Genomic DNA, 26,774 nt, shown 5'->3' with positions numbered 1-26,774 from the left:
GCAATAGTGGGAGAAGATCACTTCAGCACAATGGAGAGGAAAACCAAGATTGAAAGGTCTGTCTCTGTAGCACTTCTGGGACACAAAATGGTGTGTGCCACCTCACATTACATGCTGTGATGACTGCAGAAACTACCTTTGTAGTCACAGTAGCAAAATTAATATGCATCTCCTCAAATGGTTTAATTTCGTTTTCCTTTATGAGGGCTTTGTTTGTTTTTGTTTCTGCTCAGCCCTGAAATGATGCCAGCTACTGTGTTTGCTTGCTCTTGTAACACTGCTTTAAAATTTCTATGCTTCACTGAAGTGCTGTATGCTCCCTGGGGGGTAGACTAATACTGTGATACTGCATAATTAAAGCAGTAATAGCTTTAGCCCTTTACCGTCTTCTGGTGGGGGAAAGCTAAGAATGTATGTCTCTGGCTTTTAGCACTCTTTAAAGGTGATATGGTACATGCATTCCATGTGGATAAACAATCATTTTACAGAAAACTGGCATTTTTTGGCATCTATTCTGTAAAATAAGTCTTCTCCTAGAAGGGCATTAAAATAGAACATAACTACTATTATTAAAGCCAGTCTTTTGCAATATTACGGTCCCATAATTCCTTTTTAGGCTAACTTGTAATGATCCAACAGAATGGATACCGAGCCCTGCATCTTTGACTCACCTACTGGTGATTGATCCTGAGTGAGGAAGAGCATCCATTGGCTCCTACTGATTTCAGGATCACCCTGCTAATGTTACACAGCCAAATCTTGTGGCTTAAATCAATACCAATCTATTGACTTGAGCAAAGAGGGTTTGGCCATTGTTGATTAAAGATGGATCTAACATTCCCCACTCCCTGCCCAATTCTGTTGGTCCTAACATGCAGGAAAAGAACAGCTTTGCTAATAGGAATAATGTTGATAGCAAAAACAGTCACAGCTGTGCTTTTTTGCCATGCAGAAATTTAGGCAACATCTAGAAGGTCATTAAAGAGGATCCTTATTCAGTGGCTCGGTTCTGAGATTTTGAACAATTTAGCCAACAAATCAAGTCAGCCTCTTGGCCATGTCATGTGCTGGGCATAACCTCTGAATATGGGGATGTTGTCACTCTTACAGAATTCTTATCATCTAAAGGTCATTTTTAACCATTTGCCATCTTTCCAAGAAAGTGTTTTATTACTCACTATTCTGTATCGTCTGTTTTTAGCACATATATTGCAGCAGCTAGTGGTAAGTAGAACTTGAGGAATTCTGTGCCAGATCCTCAAGCTGTTACAGGGATTTGAGACTTTTTTCCAAGTCCAGTGTCAATAGTTCATATAGTGGATGATCTACCCTGAAGCTTTGTGATGGTTCTCACCAGCTGAGGGCATAGTCTGATTTAGCCCCTTCAAATGGGTTGATATTTTTATGATCTCAATGATAAAAGTTAGACTTACCATTCAAACAAGTCAAAAATTCTAGAGGGTCAATCAACTATTATTTCAGAGGAGTTGTTTTATTTATACATTAATGGACTTTGATCTCGTGTTTTCTACCAGCAAAAAAAACCCCTCGGTATGTTTTTTCGGTTCCAATTCTCATCAAAAAATGATGGGTCTTTATGGCTCATCATTGCTCAAAGTAAATTAGTTGCAAGTTAAGTGCCTCTTGTAGGTCTTTCTGAAAATTGTATGTCTAAAGTGGAAGTGCATTGTCTCAGGGGACGGGGGTTTCAGCTTCTGTCTGCCCCCGGGGAGGCAGCTGGAGACTGCATTAAAGGGTACAATATAAAAAGAAAAAACAAACACCCTGCCCCCCCCCCAAAACCCAACCCCCAAAACCAAAAAACAAACCACCAAAAAAACCTCCTTTTCCCCCAAACCCCAAGAGAAACTTTGCATATCACCGCAATTGCTTCTAAAGTTCTGTCAATGTTAATAGTGATGAACACTGCTTTTTTCTCCTTTGTCTTTCTTTTGCCTCTATATGTCTTTGCCTTTCCCGTTTGCTCTTTAACTCATTAGAGGTGCCCCAACTCACTGACCTAAGCTTTGTTGACATAACTGACTCAAGCATCGGCCTGAGGTGGACCCCGTTAAATGCCTCCACCATTATTGGTTACCGCATCACAGTAGTTGCGGCAGGAGAAAGTGTCCCTATTTTTGAAGATTTTGTGGACTCCTCAGTAGGATACTACACAGTCACAGGCTTGGAGCCGGGCATTGATTACGACATCAGTGTAATCACACTCATTAATGGCGGAGAGAGCGCCCCTACCACTCTGACACAGCAAACGGGTGAATTTTGAAAACTTCTGTGTTTTGTGACGTGGATGGTGTTTCATGCTGTCACTGGCTGTCGGGATGACAGGGCTTTGTCCAAAGAGGAATTGAGCCACTCACTAGGGGGAAGCCAGACAGACCCAGCTCGCTCCTTTTTCTAAATGGCAGCGGGGATGGAGATGCACTGCTCAGTTTTCTAATTTGAGGCATTTTAATACTGTGTATGGCTGCAGACTTACCAGGCTCATTCACCTTCTGCTATTCAGATTTCCAGCATCCAGTTGGAACCAAGAGCCTGAAACTTGAGCTGTATATTTGCCAGACTTTTAAACTGTGATTCCCCAAAATAGAGCGCCAAAGGGCGGAGCAGTTCAGCAGACACGCTCAGCCTTGATAGCTGTTTGAGCTTCCAGCAGTCTTTTTTCAGTGGTGGCCCCACTCTTTCCACAATGCCCCAAATGATGCAGATGAAAGGCTGCTCCCTGAGTACATGCCACTGACAGCCATGCCACACCGTCAAGGGTCTCTATAGTGCATGAGCAGAAGGCGAGCTGAAAACTGGTTCTTGCATGAAATCCTATTGTCTTTGAAAATCCTGAGGCTGTAAATCCTTCGACACAAGTAGAAGTAGAGTCATAGGAAATTAGTGATATACCCTCTCCTCTCCTGTGTGTGCATGTATGAATTCTAGATGAGATTACTTTTCCATCTGTAAGCTGCTGTATGGCAACTTTAAACCTCTCTTGGCTCTGCTTCTGTAATACGAAATCCAGCTGCAAGAAGCACGTTACTGAAACTTGCTACCTTGTTTTCAAATTAGCCCCACAGGGTATATTTAAAGTATCGGGAATTGCCAAGAGGCTAAAGGAGCCTGACAGTAGTACAGACATATTTTGCTCTTAACTATAGTAGAACTGACTATAGTTTAGAAGTCTGTTTGCATGGGTCTGACACAGTAGTCTGTGATGCATGAGATACTTTCTCTGGTGATACCCTGAACATACATCTTGATCAACTTTTATGAATCAGAGAACTAAGATACATTTGTTCTTTGCTATGTAGCTGTGCCTCCTCCCACTGATCTCCGCTTCACTAATGTGGGGCCTGATACTATGAGAGTGACTTGGACTGCACCAACTTCCATCGTTCTGAACAGTTTCTTGGTGCGTTACTCGCCTGTGAAGAAAGAGGAAGATGTTGCAGAGCTGACAATTTCACCCTCAGACAACATGGTGATCTTAACAAGTAAGGAAGTTACATATATAAGCCAAACAAATATAAGCAGCCCCTTATATATAGGTGGAGACATGACATAAGGTGAGGCAAAAGAAAAATTGCTTGCTGTAAGTGTAACTGGCCAAATTCTCGGCTGATCTAAGCTGATGCTGAAGTAGCCTCATACAAACTCACACTAAATGAGGTTTGGCCGCTTGCTTTACCCAAGTTAAAGCCAAACCATGGGAAAGTTTTTCCCATCAATCCAAGGACAGTGATGAATCAGACTATGGGACAATTGCATTAATTTGCAGCCTGGTTAGCTATTAAGAGTAAATACATATTACTCACCTGGTTTGCCATAAGTGTCAAGGACTTGCAGTGCAGAGCTTCAGGAAGAGGATCAGAATGTGCAAAAGGTCATTGCTCCTTTGGCTTTGTATGCTCAGTACCAGAAAATAAATACTGTTTGGAAACTTACAGGACATGGCAACAAAATGTGGGCATTTTCAAAGAGCCGATGTTAATTTTTGCTGCTGCAAAAGCTGTGTTATATTTGAAGTTTTTTTTCTCCATCCTAGAATGAGCTTGGTTGAGTGAGAGACAATACCCACTTTCAGAATAAAAGACCAGATGTGGAGCTCATCGGAGTTAGAATAGCTGTGTTGGAAATCCTTGGTCCTATTCCAGTTTATATGAGCTAAAGCTTTGGCCTGGTGCATAACTAAACTACTAGATAACTAGAAGGGACCTTGTAGAAAACTAATTGGTTCTAGCCAGTCTCCACAAACTAATGAAGCAATGATACAGGATACCATGCTCCTTCAGGCTAAAACATTGCAAGCAACCATAATGCCACAAAAAGAACTGATTTAAATTTTTGACTGTCTTGGAGGCTCAGATTTTCCATCAAGCAAAACCTGATTACCCCCCTTAAACACAGTTAAAATTGTGTAGGCTGAGTGACTTCTAGCTATTAGTAAAGAAATATGTCTGAATGCCTGTACTTAAACTCCACAGATCTGCTCCCCGGTACTGAATATCTGGTGAGAGTCTACAGTGTTTCTGAGCAACATGAAAGTGCACCTTTGTCTGGAATCCAGAAAACAGGTACTTACGCGCAGCCTAAGACACATGTGCCATCCACTAAGATTCATTAATGGGACTTTGTTGCTCTTTCTTATGTATTGTCACCTCGTTGATGGGGCATCAGCTAGATATCAAAGAGCAATGCAGATGCGCATCTTGGGAAATGCTCGGAAATCTCACATCTCATTATGTCTGAGAGCCAGAACTTCTGTTGGTTTTAAATAGAACATTGTAGACCCTGTTGTGAATGTACCAACAGTGTCTGCCCAAGAACGAGCCTAGGCAGAGCCTATTATATCTATCACTTTCTTGTTTCGTAACTGGGTAACGAGTTTGCTGGTCATGTGTGTTGTTTTTTTCTGTGTTGTCTGTGTGTGCCATATACTCTTTCCCTACAGTTGTGTTCCAGTGCTTGTTTATCTCGCTTTGATCCTGAACACATATGTGTTTAGTTCCACAGCTGAACAGCATTTGGCTTAGGATCTGGCAGTGTTGTGGTACTGAGCTTAATGAAACACGACCAGTAGTTCAGCTGAGCTCAGTCTCTTGTCTCTTTGAAATACCCAGGTCTTGATTCCCCCACTGGCCTTGACTTCTCGGATATAACTGCTAACTCTTTCACTGTCCACTGGATTGCTCCTCGTGCCACCATTACGGGCTACAAAATCCGGCATCACCCAGAGCATGGTGCTGGCAGACCCAAGGAGGACCGTGTGCCCCCCTCGCGGAATTCCATCACCCTTACCAACCTGCTCCCAGGGACTGAGTACGTGGTCAGCATCATCGCCATCAATGGCAGAGAGGAAAGCGTGCCCTTGGTTGGCCAACAAACAACAGGTAAGCCTTGAGAGAAGGCTGGCTAAAAGTTACCTCGAGGATTTTGGTTGTCTTCTAGCAAAGTAGTTGCTGTTAAACCAGATCTTCCCTACCATGAGCTGGTGAAACTGCTCATGAGGAAAGCACCTGTGATACTGATTTAGAAAAAGGTTGGAGGACCCACGCTACTTTCAGATCAAGTCAGAGATCTTTAGAGCCAGCAGAACTTTTTTCATTGAATCTAGTCCAATGCCAGATGGTTTTTAACCAGATATATCATTTGTAGAGGTGTGTGCACTGGGCTAGAACTAAGATGAGTAGCAGAGGAGCATGATATAATAGGTGGAATACGTAGCCGATGTACATTAATTGTGTTTAAACTCTCTCGCTTCTCTTTTTTCCTAGTGTCTGATGTTCCGAGGGACCTGGAAGTCACCCCCACCAGCCCAACCAGCCTTGTGATTTCCTGGGATGCACCTGCAGTGACAGTCAGATACTATCGGATCACTTATGGTGAAACAGGTGAGAGCAGGCTGCTATGGCCAGTCACAGACCAGAAGCTCTATTCTGAGGCCATTAGGAAGCTACAGAAAATGGCAAAGGCAAGTTTGACTGCAGCAGACAAACTCTTGTATCTCTGAGATTCTTGCAACGTACTTGGAGAAGATTAAAAAATAAGGCACCTATATTTGACAAAGGAAAGCAAATCATTTTTTGTCTACCAAAAAGAGCATCTGGAGCACTCCAGTCATTTTAGATGTGGTTCTGTGTATGTATTTCATTCTTTTCCTTGGGTTGGTCTGAAAAAGACTTTGACCTGAGATCCACTGAAATCAACAGGGTCCTCTGTTCAATTTGATGCATATAGTATTGTTCAGGTTTTTTTGTGATGATTTAAAATGTATAATTTAGAGATCCATTACATTTCTTTTTCCACCCCACCCTCCTTAGGTGGAAGCAGCCCTGTGCAGGAGTTTACAGTGCCTGGCACCATGTCCACTGCTACCATCACTGGCCTCAAACCTGGTGTAGACTACACTATCACCGTGTATGCTGTAACTGGCCGTGGAGACAGCCCTGCCAGTAGCAAGCCAGTCACTGTTACCTACAAAACAGGTGAGACCTGTTTGAACAAAACAAAAAACTACAAAAACCCCCTACATCTTTGTGTTGGCTTATCCCCATAAATTTGTATCACTGATCCCTGGTTTCTTTTAGAAGTCATGGGCTATGTTGTAAGCCTCTCATTTTCAGTGGAGCTGCATATCGTGGTGGCCCAGCATGATAATGACATGACACAGAAGGGGATCGTGGTCTTGGACTTTTGGAGGAGGGAGACCCTGTGGAGTCCAGATGGGGTTACAAGCAATATTTGACTGTTTACTGCAGAGTGGAAATTCTGTTGGGCCCTCATATCATGGGGTCACTGTTGGCTTAACTCTGGTGCTTCTGGGGCACTGCCATATTATGTGATCCTGATGAGACCTGACTTTATCTCCAGGACTGTCGTCTCGCTCCTGATCTGGAGATAGCCTAATCCTACTCCTACTGTAGCTGCAGATAAAGGCATTTAGTAGCCTTTAAAACAACAAAAATCCTCAACTAACATTGATACGAGGTCAGTCACCCCCACATCATAGTTAAGGATTTTTTGCTCTGGGCTAGCATGAGGGACAAATAAATACAACATGTGTTTTCTGTTCTAAAAAGCACAGCCTAGAAAAGAAAGAGCAGAATAAAATTCAGCTAGGAGGCAACAGTGGAGGGGGGGTTTCCTGTACCAACATACTCAAAAAAACCTGCTTTTGTTGCCCAGAAATAGACACACCATCCCAGATGCAAGTTACTGACGTCCAGGACAACAGTATCAGCATCAGATGGCTCCCTTCAACATCCCCCGTCACAGGGTATCGGGTGACAGCTGTCCCCAAGAAAGGACATGGGCCCACAAAAACTAAAAATGTCCCTGCAGGTAAGAGTACACAACATCCTTCATCAGATCTGTAAACAATACAAGACATGACCGCTAGAATCAACACTATCAGGCGCTAGGCATATGCTTGAAGCCAAACTTTCTCCTGCTTGTACCTTTTTTTTTGCTGTCCTGCTGACATCGGTTGGGTCTTACCCAGGAGAAGCTAGGGCACATTTTTGCCCCAAAAGCTTCACATATCTTTGATACCACTGTGCTGCAAAGGTTTGTTCTTGGCAACCTCAGTGTCTCTGAAAGGCACCTGGATTTCAAAGAAATGCCATTGGATTTTCTAGCATCCAGGAAGTCTTCCTCTGAAATCCTTTGAAGGTCACATAATGTGACCCTTGGTCATAGCATGGACTCAGTCATATACACTACAGGCTTGACCTCGTTACCATAGAGCCTGCCTCATCAGCTCTCAGGTTGCTCTCAGCAACACAGTGTGTTTTGTGGTATTTGCAGAGATTAGCACTCGGGGATGCTTGTAATGCAGTTGGGTTAATGGTCAGTCTTACCCCAGAAAATGATGAAAGCTGGTCTTTTGCTTTATTTTTTCTACTGTGCTAACCTGCCCTTTTGGCTGTGGGGCCTTTGAGCAGGTAAAAATTGCAGATGCCTTGTCGTGCACTGCCAGAGAAGCATAGTGCAAGCAAAAGGCAAACTTGATCTGTCAATCCCGTCTCGTTTTAATGACGTTTATTCATGGTATGGTTCATACGGGCCCTTCAATCAAGGACAGCTCTCTGCAGCTGCACAAAGCTGCAGATGGACTAATGTTTTTCTTTCCTGCCAGATCAAACACAAGTCACTATTGAAGGCCTGCAGCCCACAGTTGAGTATATGGTCAGTGTCTACGCTCAGAATCAGAATGGAGAGAGCCTCCCCTTGGTTGAGACAGCTGTCACCAGTACGTATTTCACTTCACGGTCACAAAGCAAATGTTATCTGTTGATGTCTGAATCTACCATGCCGTATCATATGCCCAGTGACAGCAAGTGGCAGGTGCCTAGCCTCCAGGAGAATGCAAGGTGGTCTGCCCTGTGATAAGTACCATGCACCCAAATTGCAGATGCTGGCAAAAATGCAGTCCCTCTCCCTCAAACACTGGCAAAATGCAATTCCCCACCCCCTCAAAATGCTGCACTTCTGATTTTCTTTCACTAAAGCCTGTAAGTCTTTTGGGGTTTTGTTTGCCGTTGGCCAATCGGTGGAAAAAATGTGCAAAAATCTTTCTGGAGCTAGGTGGCAAAGGTGATTACTGTTAAGGGACTGGACTGGGCTTGGGAGCACTTGGCCTGTGTAAGGGAGTAAAGGAAGCCACATGAGTTAGATCAAGAACTTGGGATGAAGCGCTGCAAAAGAAAGGACAGCTCAGCCCTCTAATTTCTCTATCTGCCTGTACAAAACAGCAGTACTGCTCTGGACACAAAGAGGAGGCAAGAGGGAACATGTAACTCAAAGGGATATCTGATGTAAAGTGCTTTTTTCAGGGACACCTCTGGGGTAGGGATTTGCATGCATGTTATGCCCTTGCTCAGGCTTGTATTCAAAACCACAGCTCAGCCCCATATACTTACAGAATTGTCCTAAAGGCAACAGGAGCTTCTCTGAAGCTTTGCAGAGGTGGGAAGAGAGTCCACATCGATTTCAAGCCAACAAATTCCTGGACAAAAATCACCTTTGCCAACTAGAAAATGTAGAAAATTCAGGACTAATATAACATAGCAAATGAAAAAGTTGAAGTCTTATAGAAAAGCATAATTTGGATCCCATATAAAAATGATATGGCAGATCCTCCCATTTACAAATGGGTATAGCTCTGTGGTAGCCACACTAGACTTCTGTGGAGCAAGGCTCACTTACCTTGCTGTCTAGCAGTGAGCTCCCACCTTGCTAGGAAGATCCGATGAATTGGTCTAATTAGGAAGTGTGCATCTCACCCAGTTGCACCTGTGGACATTCCCTGTGCGCTCAATACAAAGCTGAAAAGTTTGTTTCTAACTGATTTTAAAATATAATATACTGAGTAATTTGCTTTCTTGATTTAGTGTGTTAATTGGATATTAATTTATGAAAGAAAGTAGTGGGACTGATTCTCCTTGGACTGGCACTTTGCACAGCACCTTATAATAGTGAAAAGCAAATGTAGCATGAATCCAAACTTACCGAGTCAGGTGGGTTGTCTGGCTGCCTTTAGCACTAGCAACCAGTTACTGGTTCTGATAGTAGAAATGGGTCTTAAAATTCCCATTTCTTTTTTCTCTTGACCACTTTAAGGTAGTTTAATGCTGCTAGAGTTGTGTAAAAGGGGTTTCAGTGCCAAGGGGACTCAAATGTAGGTAAGGATTGGTGTCCTGCCTGCTTTGAAGGTGGCAATGCAAGTCCTTTTGGTTTCAACAAGGCCAAGATTGCCTTCCTCCTGTCTGGCACCCGCAAACTCTCAGCCTTACCCTGCATGGGTGTAAGCACGTGTGCAAGGTGCAGCACAAGAGGAGAATCAAGTACCCCCTTTCCTGCGCAAAACTGAAAACTGCTTTGCATGTAATAGAAATGCTTTTTATTTTCCTCACCCACAACCTGCTTTTTATCACATAACCTCTTACCGTTAATTTGCCTAACAGACATTGACCGCCCTAAAGGACTAACATTCACTGAGGTGGATGTTGATTCCATCAAAATTGCTTGGGAAAGCCCGCAGGGGCAAGTCACCAGGTACAGGGTGACCTACTCAAGCCCTGAGGATGGAATCCATGAGCTATTGCCGGCCCCAGGTGGCGAAGAAGACACTGCTGAGCTGCATGGCCTCAGGCCGGGTTCTGAGTACACTATCAATATCGTTGCCATATACGATGACATGGAGAGCCTGCCCCTCACTGGGACCCAGTCCACAGGTACACCTCTAACTACACCACCCAGCAGGTCATGGCAGCAGTGGCTTCTGCCCTGTTGGGTAAAGCGTGCTTCCATGTGCAACTGGTGCTCCGTGCTGGGGAAGCCCCAGGGGCAGCCAAGGGGATATGATTGCTCTTGAGAGATGGCTTACTTGGTGCTGGAGAGCTGGCTGTCAGCAGAGTCAGCCTACATACACATTAGGGAAGGCAGGGAATGCAGGAAAGGTCAGCAGGATTGAAGGAGCAGATTCTAGAGAACAGAGGGATGTTACCTTATAGCCTTCTCTCAGTCCTCAAGTGGGTCAGTAACGTCCAGTCCCTAGTCATGGGGCCTAATTCATGGTGAACCACCCTCTCACAACGCTCTTGTCTTGTGTTTAGGATATGGGGCACCTGCAAGCAGAGGCAGTTACCAGCAACAGAGAGATTAGGGCAGCTTTCATCCCCCAGGGTCCTTGCTGTTGGATGGAGCAAAAGATCAGCATGAAGGGCTAGGAGGTTGCTTAACCTTCAGGTCTCACAGAGCCTCCAGATCCTTCACTGGCACTGCCCTAAGGACCACAGCCGATGTGCATGCCCACACCCTGTGCTCACATCACCTCCACAAGAAGAGGACATGCTCCATTTGGGGGAGTCCCCTATGTGCCAGTCTGATCCAACTCCATGTAGAATACATTTAAAATACCTTTGTGAAAAAGGACAAGGAAGCTAATTGCTTGAGATAAAATTACTTCCAGCAATATAGAATCCATTGCAAAGCTTCCAGCATTACCAAACATCTTTATTACAAAGGTAGCACCTTTGTAATAAAGGTTCCGCATTCATTTGTAGATGAAAAGTTGGCACTATAATTCCAGGGGTGTAATGAAGACAGTGGTTCCTAGTGTACAGATTGCTATACTAAACAGAACCAAGGTGCTGTAATGATTGAAACAGCTGGCTGACTACCTCTCAGGAATGCAAATATAGTAATTTTTAAAACCCTCTCTCTGTGGTTTACCCTTTGTGGGCTGTTCAAAAGCATATTTGAAGTCATTCAAGACTTTCCACTGACTCTCATGGGCTTTAGCTTGAGCTCTGAGCAAAGCAACAAGGGAAAATTTTCTTGTATTTCCACTCTATAAAATCAGAATACTTCACAGAAACATGCTAATAGGCACTACGGTAAAGGTATATTTTTCCCCTGTTTACAGCCCAAGGATTACTAACAGTAAGGCAAGAAAATGTTTCAATGGATGGTCCTTTTTTATGCAAACATTTATTTTTGAAGATAATCAGATGTGTTAGCTCATGAACAGACCTTTGCGTGATGAGCCTTATGGCCACCACAGCTCTGCTTTTCCATTGCCTTGCTCTCTGTGTAGTAATTTACACTTGCGTAAGTGGCTGTAAAATGCTTCCCCTCTGCATTTGCAGTATTTTTATATCCTCTTTGCAATTCCTGAGCCTGCTTCCTACTTACTTTTGTAAATTATCCATCATATTTTAGAAATGAACAGAGATAGGCAAGTGAAGCAGGACTAAACTATTAGCTGTGTGATGAAAAGCAGAGACAGGCAGAAGAATTAAAACAGGCTGGGCTACTACAGATTTAAGCACTTCCCGAAGCCTTCACCTTATGTCACAGCAAGTGTTGTTACTCACTTAACATGAGGGTTGAAGCATCGAGATCTCCTTATTTCTGCTGAAAAGTGCTCCTGTAGATTTGAGAATCTCCTGAATGCATTGTCCCCTTCCATGGTGCTTTATGCCTGTGTTTGCAGAAGGCACACCACTTTCCTGCCCACATATTTCAGGCCTAAACATGTCTCGTGTTCAGGAGAAAATATTGTTTTATCCAAGATTGTCTTCTTTAAACTAACCATGTGCCAATCCGGATTTTTGCAGCAATTCCACCACCAACAAACCTGAAGTTTACTCAGGTAACTCCCACCAGTCTTACCGTCAACTGGAATGCACCAAATGTTCGCCTCACTGGCTACAGAGTCAGAGTGAACCCCAAAGAAAAGACTGGACCTATGAAAGAAATCAACCTTTCTCCAGACAGTACATCTGCTGTTGTGTCTGGATTAATGGTAACTCTTTTCTTTATGTAATGCAGACTGTGTTGTGGGAAGGAGATGTTAGGAGATCTTGAAGTGATTTCAAATTCCTGGGTCAGGAACCTCAGCTGGAGTAGATCATTACAGCTCCTAAGGGTCTGACTCTGAAGTCTGACTAGCCATCAGCTGTAACTACTCATTACCATAGTTTTTAAGAGGCAAGGAATTGGCCTGCTGAATCTGCACTCTTTCCCCTTCCTCATTTAGCACAGAGAGACTGGATGACTTAATCAAATGCAAATTATCATGTTCACAATCAACAGGAACCCAGTAAAATGCTTTTACACATCTTTACAAAAGTGGTCAGATAAAGTGACCTAATGCAGAGGTTTTCAAGCTGTGATGTGGGAGCTCTGGCAGTCTATTGCCTATTTTTAAGACATTTGCGAAATGTAAGTAAAAAATGCAAGTCTTTTGTGAGTAGGCTTAAATTTGCTATATAGCCGTCTTCTCCACTGGAAACATTTCAGGAGTTTCTGAACTGGAAAGGGCTGAAAATCACTGCTTTTATGGTTTCTGCTATCTTAAAAAGGTACTGATCTGTTTTTAAGGAGTTTTATGAATCATTTTCAAAAATGAGCCTTGAAAAACATTCTAATCTAAGTGGACTCCTGGTCTGATGCAGTCAAGGACAAAAGATCATGCTGTAACTTCCACCATTCTCTTTTCTTCACAGAAAGAGCACTTTATCATAGCAAATGGCATCCATTCACCCCAGGAAAAACAGAATGTAAATTAGTTTTTTCTGAAGATTCAGCTTTGAAGCACAGATTCCAAAATGAGGGATGACAAATAAGCTTCTTCCAGGATTTCCTCTGCTCCTGGGTGTGCACATGTGCACTACTAGTATTATCAGGGTCCATGTCTACTCTTATTACAGCTGGAAATAGTTAGAATTAACATGTCAGTCCTTTACTGATTTGAGTTATTTTAAGGTTTCAGTAAGTTACTTCAGTAACTGATGACCCAAGAAATGTGGCTCTACCAAACACTGAACGAGGGCAGGAGTATTTCCCACTGTGCCAGGTCCTTCTCATAACATGGTATAACTTTGTCCATTCTAGGTAGCAACCAAGTATGAAGTGAGCGTGTATGCCCTGAAGGACTCTCTGACCAGCCGACCAGCCCAGGGGGTGGTCACCACTCTTGAAAGTAAGTAGTGATCCTCCACAAATGACCAATTAGTTTTGTGATGGATGCAGAGACCCAGAGGCAGAGCTCTTACTCTGTCTCAAAAGCTATGATCTATACAAAGCTCCATCAAAGGCCTTCACAAATGCTTAGCTGGTGAGATTCACAATCCCTACAGTACTGACAGGAGACCTTTTCCTTCTGGTGCAGATGTTAGTCCCCCTCGCAGGGCCCGCGTGACAGATGCCACCGAGACAACCATCACCATTACCTGGAGAACCAAGACTGAGACCATCACTGGCTTCCAAATTGATGCCATCCCAGCGAGTGGCCAGAACCCCATTCAAAGGACTATCAGCCCTGATGTTAGGACTTACACTATCACTGGTAAGTGAGGTGCTTCTGTAGGTGCAGGAGCTTCCAGGGTCATATCAGAAGGTACACTAAAAGACATTCCGATGCCCTTTTTAGATGGCTTCCTCAATTAGCTAACACTTATGTTTCAACTTCATTTTAGGCTTGCAACCTGGCAATGACTACAAGATCTACCTTTACACTCTGAATGAGAATGCACGCAGTTCCCCAGTAGTGATTGATGCCTCCACTGGTAATGATCTTGTCTGATTTTTCTGCTCATGCTAACACAGTAATTACATATGGTCAGGCAGAAGTTGTCTATATCTGATCACGTATAATACTTACTATGACTTGCAGCAATATGGTTTACTACTGAGTTTGAGAAGGGTGTCAGATGATGCAGTTCAGGTAAAGAATATGCTTGCCTTTACTGCATTTGACTTGTTTCTTTTTGTTTTCACCTAGCTATCGATGCTCCTTCTAACCTGCGCTTCCTTACAACCACAAGCAACTCCCTCCTGGCTACCTGGCAGCCTCCACGAGCCAAGATCACAGGCTACATCATCAGATATGAGAAACCTGGCTCACCAGCCAAGGAGGTTCTGCCTCGCCCTCGGCCCAGCACCACCGAGGCTACTATTACTGGTACCTGTCTCTGTTTTGTTGGGGAGCTCTTCACCTGAAACACTTAAATTTGAAGAGAGAGGGGGAAGGCCTAATTGTAAATTGTGTTGATGGTCAGCTAAGAGAAAGAAAAAATTTTGTTCCTTTAATGACAGACAGCAGTTTTATAAGCACACCTGTCCTACAAACACAATACACTTCGCTAATCCGATCAACCATCAGATTTGAACAATCCATAGATGTTTGTTTCCACTGCCACCACAACTGTCATCCATTCAAGGAAAAAAGCTGACGACTCTGGCACCTCATCAGTCACACATTTTGAAGATTCGTTATGTTTCGTGCTTGCAGTGTCCATGATCCCAGCTGCCATGGTCAGATTTCAAACTCACTTTGAGGAGCAGGAGGCTGGACTCTTTGTACTGTCCTGAAAACCTCAGATCCAAAATGCACATACCCATACTATCGCCATAGCCGCCTCTCATTCTGCCTTAGATCCCACACATAATCATAAAAGAAAAGCAGCTCTTAAGCTTACGATAGCTTTATGTCCTTCCTCCCTCCTTAGGTTTGGAACCGGGAACTGAATACATCATCTACATCATTGCTGTGAAGAACAATCAAAAGAGTGAACCCCTGATTGGCAGAAAAAGGACAGGTAAAACAAAGCTCTGGATTGTTGTGTGACAATAGGAGATTATGTCTTCCACTTGAAGAATACAATCTCAGGACTGAAATAATTTATTATTTTATTCAAAATATCCTGTTATTTAAAATATCCTGTTCATACCACTCAGCCACACCTTTTTTATGAGTCAAATAGGCTTTGTAAGGAGGTTTTCCTTTCTAGGATGCAGTAGGTAAGATTCTGAAGTTACATTAATCACATATAGCTGTGTTTGAACGCTAAGAACAGAACAACATGCTTGGTGCTTGATTCTTGCCTGGGTACCTAATTGATAATTAAATTAGGGTTAACATTCACATTTCCGTCTAGCACATGATGGCATTAAAGGTGGAATCTATTCATTTGTTGCCCATTGAATTTCTCTTACTTTACACACTCCACAGTGTGACATTGAGATACCTGTAGCAAGCAAAATATCAGCTGTATATCCAAATGTGATCAAGGAGCTAGTTTCTTACTGCACACCAGTGATTTTTCTTAAACTGATACCTGTGAATATCTCTTGTAATAATTTCTTCTCAATTTGAGTAGTGGTGGCTTCTTTGGGTTGCAGTGTTCAAAACTTCTGCTCAGCTGTATGAAATTTTCATACCAACACACTTCTTACGCCTATGTATGAAAGATATACATATATTTATATAGTATATAAATATATAGAGAGAGAGAATTTACCTCTGCAATCACGAGGTCGTAAAAAGTGTGTTGCATCTTGGGATGATTGCTAATCTTTGATGCTTGGAGCGGTGTACAGCATCCACTCTAGCTGTTTAATATACCATTGTTAATTTGCCACGCTTTGCTTTATGGCTTCTAACCTTTCTTTGGCTAGATGAGCTTCCCACGTTGATTACCAGACCGCACCCCAACCAACCCGACATTCTCGACGTACCTTCCATTGATGAGGGGACCCCTTACCTCACAAACAATAGGTATGACAATGGAAACGGTATCCAACTTCCAGGCACCTCTGGGCACCCGCAGACAATAGGACACCAGGGTCAACAAGTCTTCTTTGAGGAGCATGGCTATAGACGGCCTGTACCCACTACAGCAACTCCCCTTAGGCCAGGGTCGAGGCGGCAACCACCGAATGTAGATGAAGCAATTGAAATCCCTGGGTACCAAGTGCCTATCATAGTCGAACCTTCATACCCTCACTCCCGTGGGCCCAGGCGCAACGACAGCACAGGTCAAGAAGCTCTTTCTCAAACAACCATCTCTTGGAGGCCGTTGCTGGAAAGCTCTGAATACATCATCTCATGTCAGCCAGTCAGCCAGGATGAAGATACTCTGCAGGTAACTGAACGGTGTTAGCAGAGGAATGGTGTTAGCCTCACCTGTGGCAGCAGATGTCTCTTGGGAGTCTTTACTGTGTTAAGGGAGTGACAGTTGGAGTTGGCTTAAAGTCATACTAACATGTAGCTGAGAGCAGGATAAATGCCTCCCTCTTTTCCTTCATGGAGAAGGCTACAGGATAAAATTGCTAAAACAGAAAGCCCTTGACATGCTGTCAGTATCAACATTTTACCAGGGAAGGGGGCAGTCAGGGAGACGATTGGGAGTTTCAAAGACTTGAGGTGCTGCTTCTCCAAGTCAAAAGACTCCCTTAGCTCCTCTCCTTTTGTCTCCCTTGTTTCTCTGAAATGGCAGTAATAATATATCCTTCATGAACCATAGTCCAGAGTAGTCAAGTTTAACTTGGTATTGTTTGAAGTTCTCAGCATGTCTAAGGGGAATGGGCTGGCTCCATCAAGGTGTAGAGCATAGAAGTCAGTCTATCACTCTTCCCTTTCCAGTGACTTGGCATTGCCTTTTGTTGCAGTTCAGGGTTCCTGGCACTTCCTCCAGTGCTACGCTCACTGGTCTTACAAGAGGGGCCACCTACAACATCATAGTGGAAGCCCTGAAAGATCACCGAAGACAAAAGGTGCTGGAGGAGGTAGTCACAGTTGGCAATGCTGGTAAGTAAAAGCTTTATGGAGTCTAGGTGAACCTGTGCTGTCCCTGACTCATCTCGCTTAGTCAAGGCAACCTACGTGGTGCCCAGGCTTGAGAATAGTTCAGAAAGGAAACCTCTCCTGACAAGGAGAGTTCACAGCAGGGCACTGGGACAAGTGATTTGTGAAGTCCACTGGTTTTGGATAACAGACATGCTGATGGTGTGACTGGAGCTGTTCTGTTGTCTAATCACGAAGAACGTGCTTTGAGACTGCATACGCTTGTCTAGGGTCAGTGCCCAAGAGAGCAAGAGATCTGGTATATACTGCTCTCAAAGAATGTCTGGGATGACAGTGGTGTTGCAGATTCCTGCCCAGCAGCAAAGATCTCCTGTCACAATAACACATCATACTTAAGGGAAGGTGCTGGTGGCCAGCTTAACTGCTCTGTCAGTCATTTGCCACTGCTTCTGTGTTGGTTATCCAGCAGCACTGCTAGATCATCCTAAAGGTCTGGCAGCAGGGCAGGCTGCCTGCAGAGATGCTGATTAAGCACAAACAGGCAGCACTTACAAGCCACGTGACCAGCCACAAGCACTTGTGGTCCAAGACAGCACTTGCCACAGCTGGAAAGCCCAGAGCCCACATGCACCCTGTGGGGCCTGGGCTCTGCTTTTACCAGCACAAGGGTCTGGTCCACAACTCTTCCTCTCCCTCCATCTCCTCTTGTGTGTGTTTTGAGGTCAAAAAGAAGAGGAGGACAGGATGGGAGAAGAGGAAATGAAGAGTTAGGGTTTACTTTGGCCACCCATTAAGCCTTTCCATGCAGCCTCCTACTGCCCCCACCTCCCTGGGAAATAAGGCTGTTTCTCCCCTTCCAGCACCCCAATTGCCTTATGTCTGTCATAGACTGAACCGAGGGCATTAACTCTTGACCCTGATCAGCACACACCAAACTGGTGGTTGTAAAACACCCACCTTCCAATCAAGGCACACCCCTAAGGTGGAAATCAGTCTGTCCAACAGCATGGTCTGGTCTCATTCTCCCATACCCCTGCCATAAGCTAGAATCTGAAGTGCCCCCAAAAAGTGCACACACAGCTACCAACTTCTTGCTGTTCCCCAGCATCTCGCAGCACGTTTCTCTTAAAAATAGGATGTCAGGTTGTTGCTTTCCAGCAGCAAATGTGAAAACTCACACTTGTTTGAAACTTGGCAAATCAAAATGAAAATGGCTTTCATGTCAGTTTTTTTTATCATTCAACTGCTCTGACACATGCAAATGGAAAATAAATCACAGGGCGTCTGGACTGCTGACAGAACCATCAAGTATATGCCCATGGGGTAGCTCCATTACTGCCACGATATTGTAAGAAAAAATTTTAAAAAGCATGTATTCAGTGAAAATCATTCTGTCTTTCAGTAGTTGCTATTGCTGTGTGTGATGCCTGTTTCTTTTCTTTTTGTTCCAGTGTCTGAAGGACTAAACCAGCCAGCTGATGACACCTGCTTTGATACTTACACTGGCTCCTTCTATTCCATTGGCGAGGAATGGGAGCGGTTATCTGAAACAGGCTTTAAACTCTGGTGCCAGTGTTTAGGCTTTGGCAGTGGTCATTTCAGATGTGATTCTTCTAGTGAGTAGCTTGCTTTTGACCATCCCTGTCTCCAAGCTCCCTGAGCACTAATGGCATGTTTGACAGAACCAATCTCATCCAAACATGATGCAAATGAATGCAGGCTCTTAAGTTTTTAAACCAAAACAGTGTTTTGCATCATGAGAAGTGATGGAAAACTTTGGTTGCTTCTGAGCTGTGCAGCTTATCTAGTATTGCCATTCACTGCATCAGCAACAATCAATATTCTATTGATACATAATGACTTTTTCACCAAAGTTAAATGTTTGTTTTATTTTCCCTACCCTTGCTGGGTATGTCTAGGTAATGTGTAAAAGTGAGATAGGCAAGATGCCTATGTGACAGTATCTGAGTAGCCATTTAAGAAGACAGCTCTGAATATTGAATTATGGTTGAATCTTCAACTCCTATTATACACATCATTGCAGTGGGCCAGACAGAACTTGTGTGGATTTCAGGGTATTACAGCATCTGTTCTGCATTGCAGACAGCCTTTGCAAAGCATCTTGTGGAACCAGTTTTCTAATTTTCTTAGCTGTTCTTTGAAGCTCTGTCAAGCAGGCAACACCTCTGCTGGGGCACTAACTTTTATTCTTTACAGGACTGTGGTTTACATGGAAGAGTATCAAACTTCACATAAGGGAACGGAACAAAAGTCTGTGATTGAGTGGTTTAACACAGCACATATCCAACTAATTTAAATTGTGCTTTTAAATTGTGGATTAAGCTGAGCAAAGAGGGTATTTCTGCAATTTGCATAGACTCAGAGGAGTGACTGCAGGGAAGACATTTGTTCTACAGGATTAATATTTATATTTCATCTTTGATACACATGGCTTACCCATTGTGTTTTTCAGTCTCTGTGATACAGTTTTACTGGGTATTTGCTCAAAAAAGAGCATTTAAAATATTTTTCTCTCCCTTCCTGCCCCACGTCTATTAAATTCTCTTTCATTTCTCTTCTTCTCCCCCTCCCCACTCTTTGTCACATCCTACTTACTTTTTTCCTAAGAGCCTCTAGCCATTTCCTAGAGCTGTAACAGTCCTCAGCAGTTAAAAGCTGCAGGAGCTGAACCCATTTCCAGCAGGAACCCATTTCCTCTGTGGGACGTACATGAGCTGGAAAGATTCTTTCTCCTGCCTCTCTCTTGGTTCCTGAGACAACACCAAACTGTTCTCCTCCTGCTATGTTGCTGCAGCGTAGTGGATAACTCCTGCTTCTCTTGTTCCTCTGCCTTCTCCAGAGTGGTGCCACGATAATGGTGTGAACTACAAGATCGGGGAGAAGTGGGACAGGCAGGGGGAGAATGGCCAGGTGATGAGCTGCACCTGCCTTGGAAATGGAAAAGGAGAATTCAAGTGTGAACCTCGTAAGTCTCCTTCTGATGTTAATTTCATTGAGCTCCCATTCAGGAAGTTTCAGCATCTCGGGGGCATTCCCATTAAGGTCCTGCTGTGGGGGCAAGCAGAGTATCAGTGTGCCCAATTCAGGTTTTGGAGGCTGAATTAGTGACAGATTGAACCTGTTCTCACAGGAGCTGAAGGCATAAAACTCACATTCCCAAGCTTAAAAAGAAGAAAATGCTCTTTTGTTAGCTAAGGTCACAGCACACTCGGCATCTGTCTACCTTTGGCCCTGGAGCCACACAAGAGGCACCTGTCACTGCACTGAGTGGTGTAGATTACCCTAATCAGTAACAAAGGACTTTTCTGCAGGGCCTGTCACCTGAAGATCCTCTAGGCTTCACACTATGGACTAAAGTGCATTGCTCTTGTCATGCAAATACCCTCATGTTTGAGTTTAAAGCTGGAGAGCTATAAAAATGACTGATGTTCCCCCTGCCAGTAAGTGAGCCTCCAGTCAAACAGGGAGAGTGCACTGGCCAGAGGCTCCTGTTCTGATCGCCAAGCTGCTCTGAGAATGCTTAAAGCCAAGCACAGGCCGTGCAACTGAGCTCTTCTTGTTCCTCCACAGATGAGACCACGTGTTATGACGATGGGAAAATGTACCAAGTTGGAGAGCAGTGGCAGAAGGAGTACTTTGGGGCCATCTGCTCCTGTACTTGTTACGGAGGACAGCAGGTAAGCAGGAGGGACTTGGCATGCTGAACACAGGGAATGAAGAGAGGAGGGCTGTGCTAGAGTGCAGTAGTTCTAAGACTGCTGGGTTTCAGGTCAGATGGTGTCTAATGCGTGGCCAAAACAAGCCCATAGAAGAAGAAAAATAATTAGTAGGAGAGCTTAAGTACTTGCAGGGACTTGAGGAGTCAGTGCATGGTATAAAATGGGCGCAACCTCACTGGTGTTGGTGGAGCTGTACCCACATGTGTGGATACTGGCAGCCCCTTGGCCATCCGCATCAGTGGGGTCTGACCGGTGCATGCACCTTCTGTTTCTCCAGGGCTGGCGTTGTGACAACTGCCGCAGACCCAGCGTGGAGGTGGCCCCTGAAGGCTCTGCTGGCCATACCTATACACAGTTTACACAGAGATATCACCAGGCCACAAACACTGTGAGTACACTTTCCTTCTCTGCCCTCCCTTAGCTGTGAGTCTGGTCTATGGCACAGATATGTGGGGGTCTGTACAGGGCTCGAGGGATAAGAGCAGTGTGTAGCTTTCTGCTTGGTCAGAAGTGTATGATAGCCACTGATCCAGCAAACCACCACTCTGCACAGCACAGAATATATGCTTGAGCTCACGCTTCCACACACGGTGTTCAGTACCACACTCACATCAGTGGGACTTCTCGTGCTGGGATGTGCCTGCATGCTCTGGCTGAGGCGGTAGTGCATGTAGCACTTTCCTAGTCCTCACTTGCTGCTGTAAACCAGCTGTGTGCTTTGTGCTGAGAAAGCTGAACAGCTACGGGGGCTGGCAACAATTCTCAGCCCAAACCACACCACAGAAGTGTCCGTCCTTACAGGACAGAGCGCTAACTGCTTTCCTTCCCTCCTGACAGAACGTCAACTGCCCCATTGAGTGTTTCATGCCCCTAGATGTACAGGCAGACACACAACATCCACGGGGAAAGTAACATCCAGCAAGACTTCTTGCGGCCATGGCAACAGACAAACCAAAGTATAAATACCTATGATGTGCCACGATTACCATCCAAACTGGAGTGATGCTAGCAAAACTGCATCTTTTGAGAATGGCCCTCCTGCTCTGGAGCCATTTTCCCAGCTTAAGCTCAACTCACAGCTTCTCCAAACGCCACTCTTGGAGTGTTTCAGACTTTTCTCATGATTGATAGTGATGGTCTTGTTTTTGCTCAAAGTGTTGAATACCAGTCAGTATTTTCAAATTTAAAGAAAAAAGGGAGAAGATGCTAAATCACAAATTGGTGAGGAATCAAAATATTAAGGGGGAAGGAGGGTGTAGAAATTAAAGGCTCCCATGCTATGCCAAGAACATTTGAGTACAACATTACTGACGTTTAGCAATAGGAAAGTCCACCAAACACTTCTGCTTTCACATAAGCGTGCAGCCAGCAATAAGATAGGAACAGTAAATCCAATCACTGTGATATTTAAAATATGCACAGTCCTAATTCTTTCTCAATGATCCTAGTATTTTTTCTAGCTGTATCTTTATATCTCATACTGTTATTTATCAGTTTTGTTCCCCTGACCTTCAAGTGTTTTTATATGGGAATAAAATGTATTGAAGACACTTAGTATGCAGTTGACGAAGAGGAATTTGGTGTAATTATGATCAGTGATTATTTTTATACTGTAAGTGCCAAAGCTTTACTACTGTGGAAAAGAAAAAACAACTCTTTTAATAAAAAGATTTACAAACCAGACATGCAGTTTTAAGTGATTCTCTTTACTACCATGGAATCTAGGATGAAGATTATTATTCTGAGCTGGAGTAACATTGCCTTGAAACAAGATGGAACAAACATCTCAAGCATGAAGTAAACCTTCAAGAGAATACATGTAGAGCAGTTTGTTAATTAAAGACTTCCAGCTGCACCCCCTGCCCCAGTAGAGCACAGAGACACTCTGAGTATGTATGCCACGCTGCAGGAGGCAGAGACTTGCTTTGCGGGGAATAGGTGGAGGAGAGAAAGGGGGGAGGGAAAGGAAAATACTCCCTGCTTTGGACATTAACTAACTGAGGTAAAGAGATGGTCCTCAATGCAGCCAGACGCTTAAATACCTAGAATCAGCTATGCTTTCAGTGTTTGAGTTGCCAAAATTAGCAAGGCCATCCACACCTGTGAAGTTGGATGTGTTCAAAGCTTAACTGCAGTGACTCCCCCACAAGCCCAAATGGCTGCTGGGTCTCTGAGACCCTGCTCCATGCCTTGCCCCTGGGGAAGACCACAGTTCACCCTTCTCTGCAGTAGAGGATAACTAACTTACTTGTGACGATCTAAAGAGGGGCTATCACAGCTATTCCGTCTCCATTTGCAACATGGTAAATTCAAATAAAGTCTGGAACTGAGCCTGTTTAGGTCCTAGTGAGCAAGCCCTCAGGCACTGCTGCAACAACGTCATAGAAATCCTTCCCTTAACCCCTGCAGAAAGTCTCACAAAACGGAGGGGGACAGATAGCACCTGGGCCTATGTCCGCGTGTTACAGGCAAAGACAGCTTTCAAGTCTACTGTGCTCCTACCTCATGGGGTGGGGAGGGAGGTAAATGAAATTCTCCTCAAAACCTTTTTTAAAACAAAGCCAGTCTTGGTTACAATGAACAAAGTTAGCTGTACATCCCTTTAGCTTGCGTTGCCACCGCTGCAAAAACCTGTACAGCATTTGTAAATACAGAACATGAAAGGTTCTGTCATGATTCCTCAGGCTGCATTCCTCCTTGCTACAAAAGCACTGTATCACTCAAGTCAGTGGCTTTCTCTGGATTGAATAAAGCATAGCATGAAAATAGAATTTGGCTTCTTGACATGAGACACATAGCAGTTGTTTTCACAGATTGCTAGCTATAGAGCAACCAAAACATTTACAAATGGTAAAACGATTGCAGCAGAAATCAGTTAGATCCCACCAATGTTGAAGAGCCAAACGAGTACCTAAAATACATGAGAACTAAAAATGGCATAGACACAGAATACTTGCCTAATAAACCAGGTTTCTATTAATTTGTCCTTCCCACATGAGGGTTGTCTACTGGTTTCCATCAATTGCAAAGATCCCTACTTAGTCACTTTGCCACTAATTCACTTCAGAGACACAAAGGAATTGCCCAGCTGAACAGTAGGTAGACTGTGACTATCTCCTCACTCTAACATCACATCACTTGTAAGAGCAACACTCCTCCTTCCCCACAGTAAGCATTATAGGATATAATTATTTAAACAGTGCATTTGCTTAAGTTCTCTGTAGAGGTTTGTCCATGCCTTAAAGCAGGAGGGTTTACATTGCTGATAATTTCTGTTGAATGTTTACTACTATAATGCTGGGTATTCTGCCATTCAGCTAAAGATTTTATTTTCAGTTACATTTGAAAACCACTAGCAGAGCACAGCACAGAGGCAGTAGAAACTTGTGAGATCCAAAGCATCAACCACAAGCCTTTCCTTTTAGAAACAATCAGCAGCAAAAGGAACCAAGGTTTTTGAAGGTTCCCATGCTTCACCCAGGCCGTACTGCATAAAGCAGCAACCAAACAGCCGCTGGACATCAAAACGCAGGCTCGATTTATTATCTGTGATCCACCTGAGCACAAAGATCAACTAATGTTCAACCCAAGTTACCTTCAAGGCAGGGTCAGCTGCCCAGGTGGGGATGAAGGGAGCATCTGCCCCTGTTAGCAGGGAGCTTTCAGATGCCCTGGGCTCCCAAACAGAGCACTTGCAGTTATGCCAAGCCCAGTGGCATTTAAGACCTTGGCTGTTTGAGAAGTGGAGGTGCATCTCCACATGGTTGTCTTCTCAGCTAACTCAACTCAGAGCTTCTGTTAGAGCACAGGAACAACCAGAGCCAGGACTCTCTACTCCAGGGAGGAGCCCCTTGGTGGCTGAAGCAAAAAAAAAAAAAAAAGAAAACAAATCCTCTGTACTGACTGCAAAGGCTGAGAATGATTCCTCCCTGCTCTCCGTTTACTTCCACACTTTTGGGAGCTGCTGTTCTGCCAGCACAAGACCAGCCAGGGGCAACGCACCATACGGTGATGGTGCAAAACAGGGCCTGTCAGCAGCCTACTCTTCAAAAAACATCAACTGAAGAGAGCAGACCTAACTCCCTGTGAGAAGAGACACGTCCTTTCCTGTGGGAAACAGATACTAAGCAGAGCTACACAGTTCACTTTTAATTATTGTAAATATCAAAGGGAGAAGTCATTCATTGAACTAGCAGATCAGCATACCTCATAAGGAACCCTTATGGACCAAGGAAGCCCTTTCTTACAAAGAATTACTCATCTGACCTGCTGCCCTGGGGGAAGGCTCACAGCTCTTAAGCCTGACTGTCAGCAGGGACTTACTACCAGCAGGGACTGGATCCCCCTTTTAGGGCACCTCCCAGCAGTTTAGAAACAGCAGCTCCTGATCCAACCTCATACAGCAGCAGCTGGAGCCCTTGCTTCCAGACCTGCAGCCTCCTACAAGGACACCCATGGCTCTGCGCCCAAAACAGGAGGCAGTCAAGTGCCTGAGCTTCACACGATGCCAATTCCCTTCAAGGGGAAGGCTTCAGGCTAGCTGAAATTGTCACTGCAGCTGGGGTGACAAGCAACCCTGGGAGGGCATTCCTGTGAGGTCACCCCACACCTGGAACTAGACCAGAGCTTTTCACCAGCCTTTAGTCCAACAAGTGAGGCAGGGTAGTCAAGGTCACTGATTGGGACATGGGACTCTTAGGTGCAATTCCCCAATTCTGTATGACTCCTTTAACCTTACCATAGGCACAACAGGAGGCAAAAGCATCCCTCTACAGATGCTGTGTATGTAGAAGACTGCAAGCTCCTCAGCACAAGTAACACAGCAGACAGGCCCCAGATGATAGGTATCACCTTAGTTAGACATTTACTAGCATCTCATGCAGAGATCTCATCTGGAAGATTAGTAACTATTAACTTCCATCAGTAGATTAAACAGTGCCCCAAGGACAGCAAACAAAGGGTAAATGATAAGCAGGAATACACAAGAACAGGAGCTGCCAGATGCTTATTACCAGTCTCTATTTTAGCTGAGGCTTCAGAAGATGCAGGTAAAGAACTGGCTAACGGATTCCTGAGAGAACCTCACAGCATGGTATGTACCAGTTACAGTCAAAACAGCATGACAGAAAGACATGTAAGACTTGTAAGGAGGAAGAGAACGGTGGAAGAAAAGAGTCCAAAATCCAACTTTTAAAGTATAAGCTAATAAAAACAGGGAAGACTCCAAACAGTGGCAATCCATCAGAAGCAATGGCACAGAAAGCAGTCAGGGGCCAGGGCTTGCATTAGCACAGCCAACAGGGAGGCCATTAAGCAATGGACCATTTTTATTTTGGACTACTGTCTTAATCTGGGCCCAAAAGTAGAACCCTTTCTACCCTGTCCTGCCTAATTCAGCCACTTGGAAATATTCTACTGTAGAGATCAGAAAAGAAAAAATAATCCACTGTGGGGATCAGGAAAGAGAGGAGACTGCTCCCTTTCAGGCCAGAGCAAGGGCAGTGCTGGGCACACAGAATTCCTGGGTAGTGCCCAGTGCCTAAGACACAGGAAGGGCAAGGGGAGCACATGTACATAGAGCAGAAGGAATGACAGCATTAAAGGAAAACAAGCATGTGGATTATGAGATCTTAAATAACTCATATCCCCCAGGAAGTATTTGTGCTTTGCTCAGTTCGAACCAGTCTGGATCAAATGGGCAGTCGGGTAAAATAAAATACATGCCCACAGTCGCAGCAAGTCAGCAGCAGAGCCAGGAACACAACCTGAATTTCCCCTTCCAGGACTGCCTCCTACCTATGCACCCCTGCTACTGCTTGAGCAAAGGGAACACATGCAGGCTTTCTGCTCTGTACCAGCTGAGATCAGAGCCGTGACAGAAGTGTTTATTGCAAAACTGTGGACTGTTCCTTGCCAAAACTGAACAGATT

The 26,774-nt window shown here is 44.3% G+C and overlaps 1 protein-coding gene across 5 annotated transcripts in view; it reads left to right on the top strand.

Moving 5' to 3' along the window:
• The window catches only part of FN1 (fibronectin 1), a 55,795-nt gene extending 32,180 nt beyond the window's left edge, over positions 1-23,615 (top strand). The window contains exons 25-46 of one of the 5 annotated variants that reach the window (XM_069782053.1): positions 2,001-2,273; positions 3,321-3,503; positions 4,494-4,583; positions 5,130-5,399; positions 5,784-5,900; positions 6,330-6,494; positions 7,195-7,350; positions 8,147-8,260; positions 9,975-10,244; positions 12,132-12,319; positions 13,411-13,498; positions 13,688-13,864; positions 13,995-14,084; positions 14,300-14,479; positions 15,027-15,116; positions 15,976-16,442; positions 16,969-17,107; positions 18,556-18,720; positions 19,965-20,090; positions 20,696-20,802; positions 21,122-21,232; positions 22,570-23,615. In XM_069782053.1, coding sequence (XP_069638154.1) covers positions 2,001-2,273; positions 3,321-3,503; positions 4,494-4,583; positions 5,130-5,399; positions 5,784-5,900; positions 6,330-6,494; positions 7,195-7,350; positions 8,147-8,260; positions 9,975-10,244; positions 12,132-12,319; positions 13,411-13,498; positions 13,688-13,864; positions 13,995-14,084; positions 14,300-14,479; positions 15,027-15,116; positions 15,976-16,442; positions 16,969-17,107; positions 18,556-18,720; positions 19,965-20,090; positions 20,696-20,802; positions 21,122-21,232; positions 22,570-22,599 — 3,596 coding nt within the window. In that variant the 3' untranslated portion in view covers positions 22,600-23,615. Of the gene's footprint in view, positions 1-2,000; positions 2,274-3,320; positions 3,504-4,493; positions 4,584-5,129; positions 5,400-5,783; positions 5,901-6,329; positions 6,495-7,194; positions 7,351-8,146; positions 8,261-9,974; positions 10,245-12,131; positions 12,320-13,410; positions 13,499-13,687; positions 13,865-13,994; positions 14,085-14,299; positions 14,480-15,026; positions 15,117-15,975; positions 16,443-16,968; positions 17,108-18,555; positions 18,721-19,964; positions 20,091-20,695; positions 20,803-21,121; positions 21,233-21,681; positions 22,528-22,569 lie in introns of those variants that run through there. The other 4 variants (XM_069782052.1, XM_069782055.1, XM_069782054.1 and 1 more) reach the window with 4 other exon arrangements.
• The last annotated feature ends 3,159 nt before the right edge of the window (positions 23,616-26,774 follow it).

The sequence above is a fragment of the Haliaeetus albicilla genome, chromosome 4, assembly GCF_947461875.1.
Source record: "Haliaeetus albicilla chromosome 4, bHalAlb1.1, whole genome shotgun sequence".
Classification (NCBI taxonomy): domain Eukaryota; kingdom Metazoa; phylum Chordata; class Aves; order Accipitriformes; family Accipitridae; genus Haliaeetus; species Haliaeetus albicilla.
Note: the sequence above shows the minus strand (reverse complement) of the source record. Positions and strands in the feature narration are given on the sequence as shown.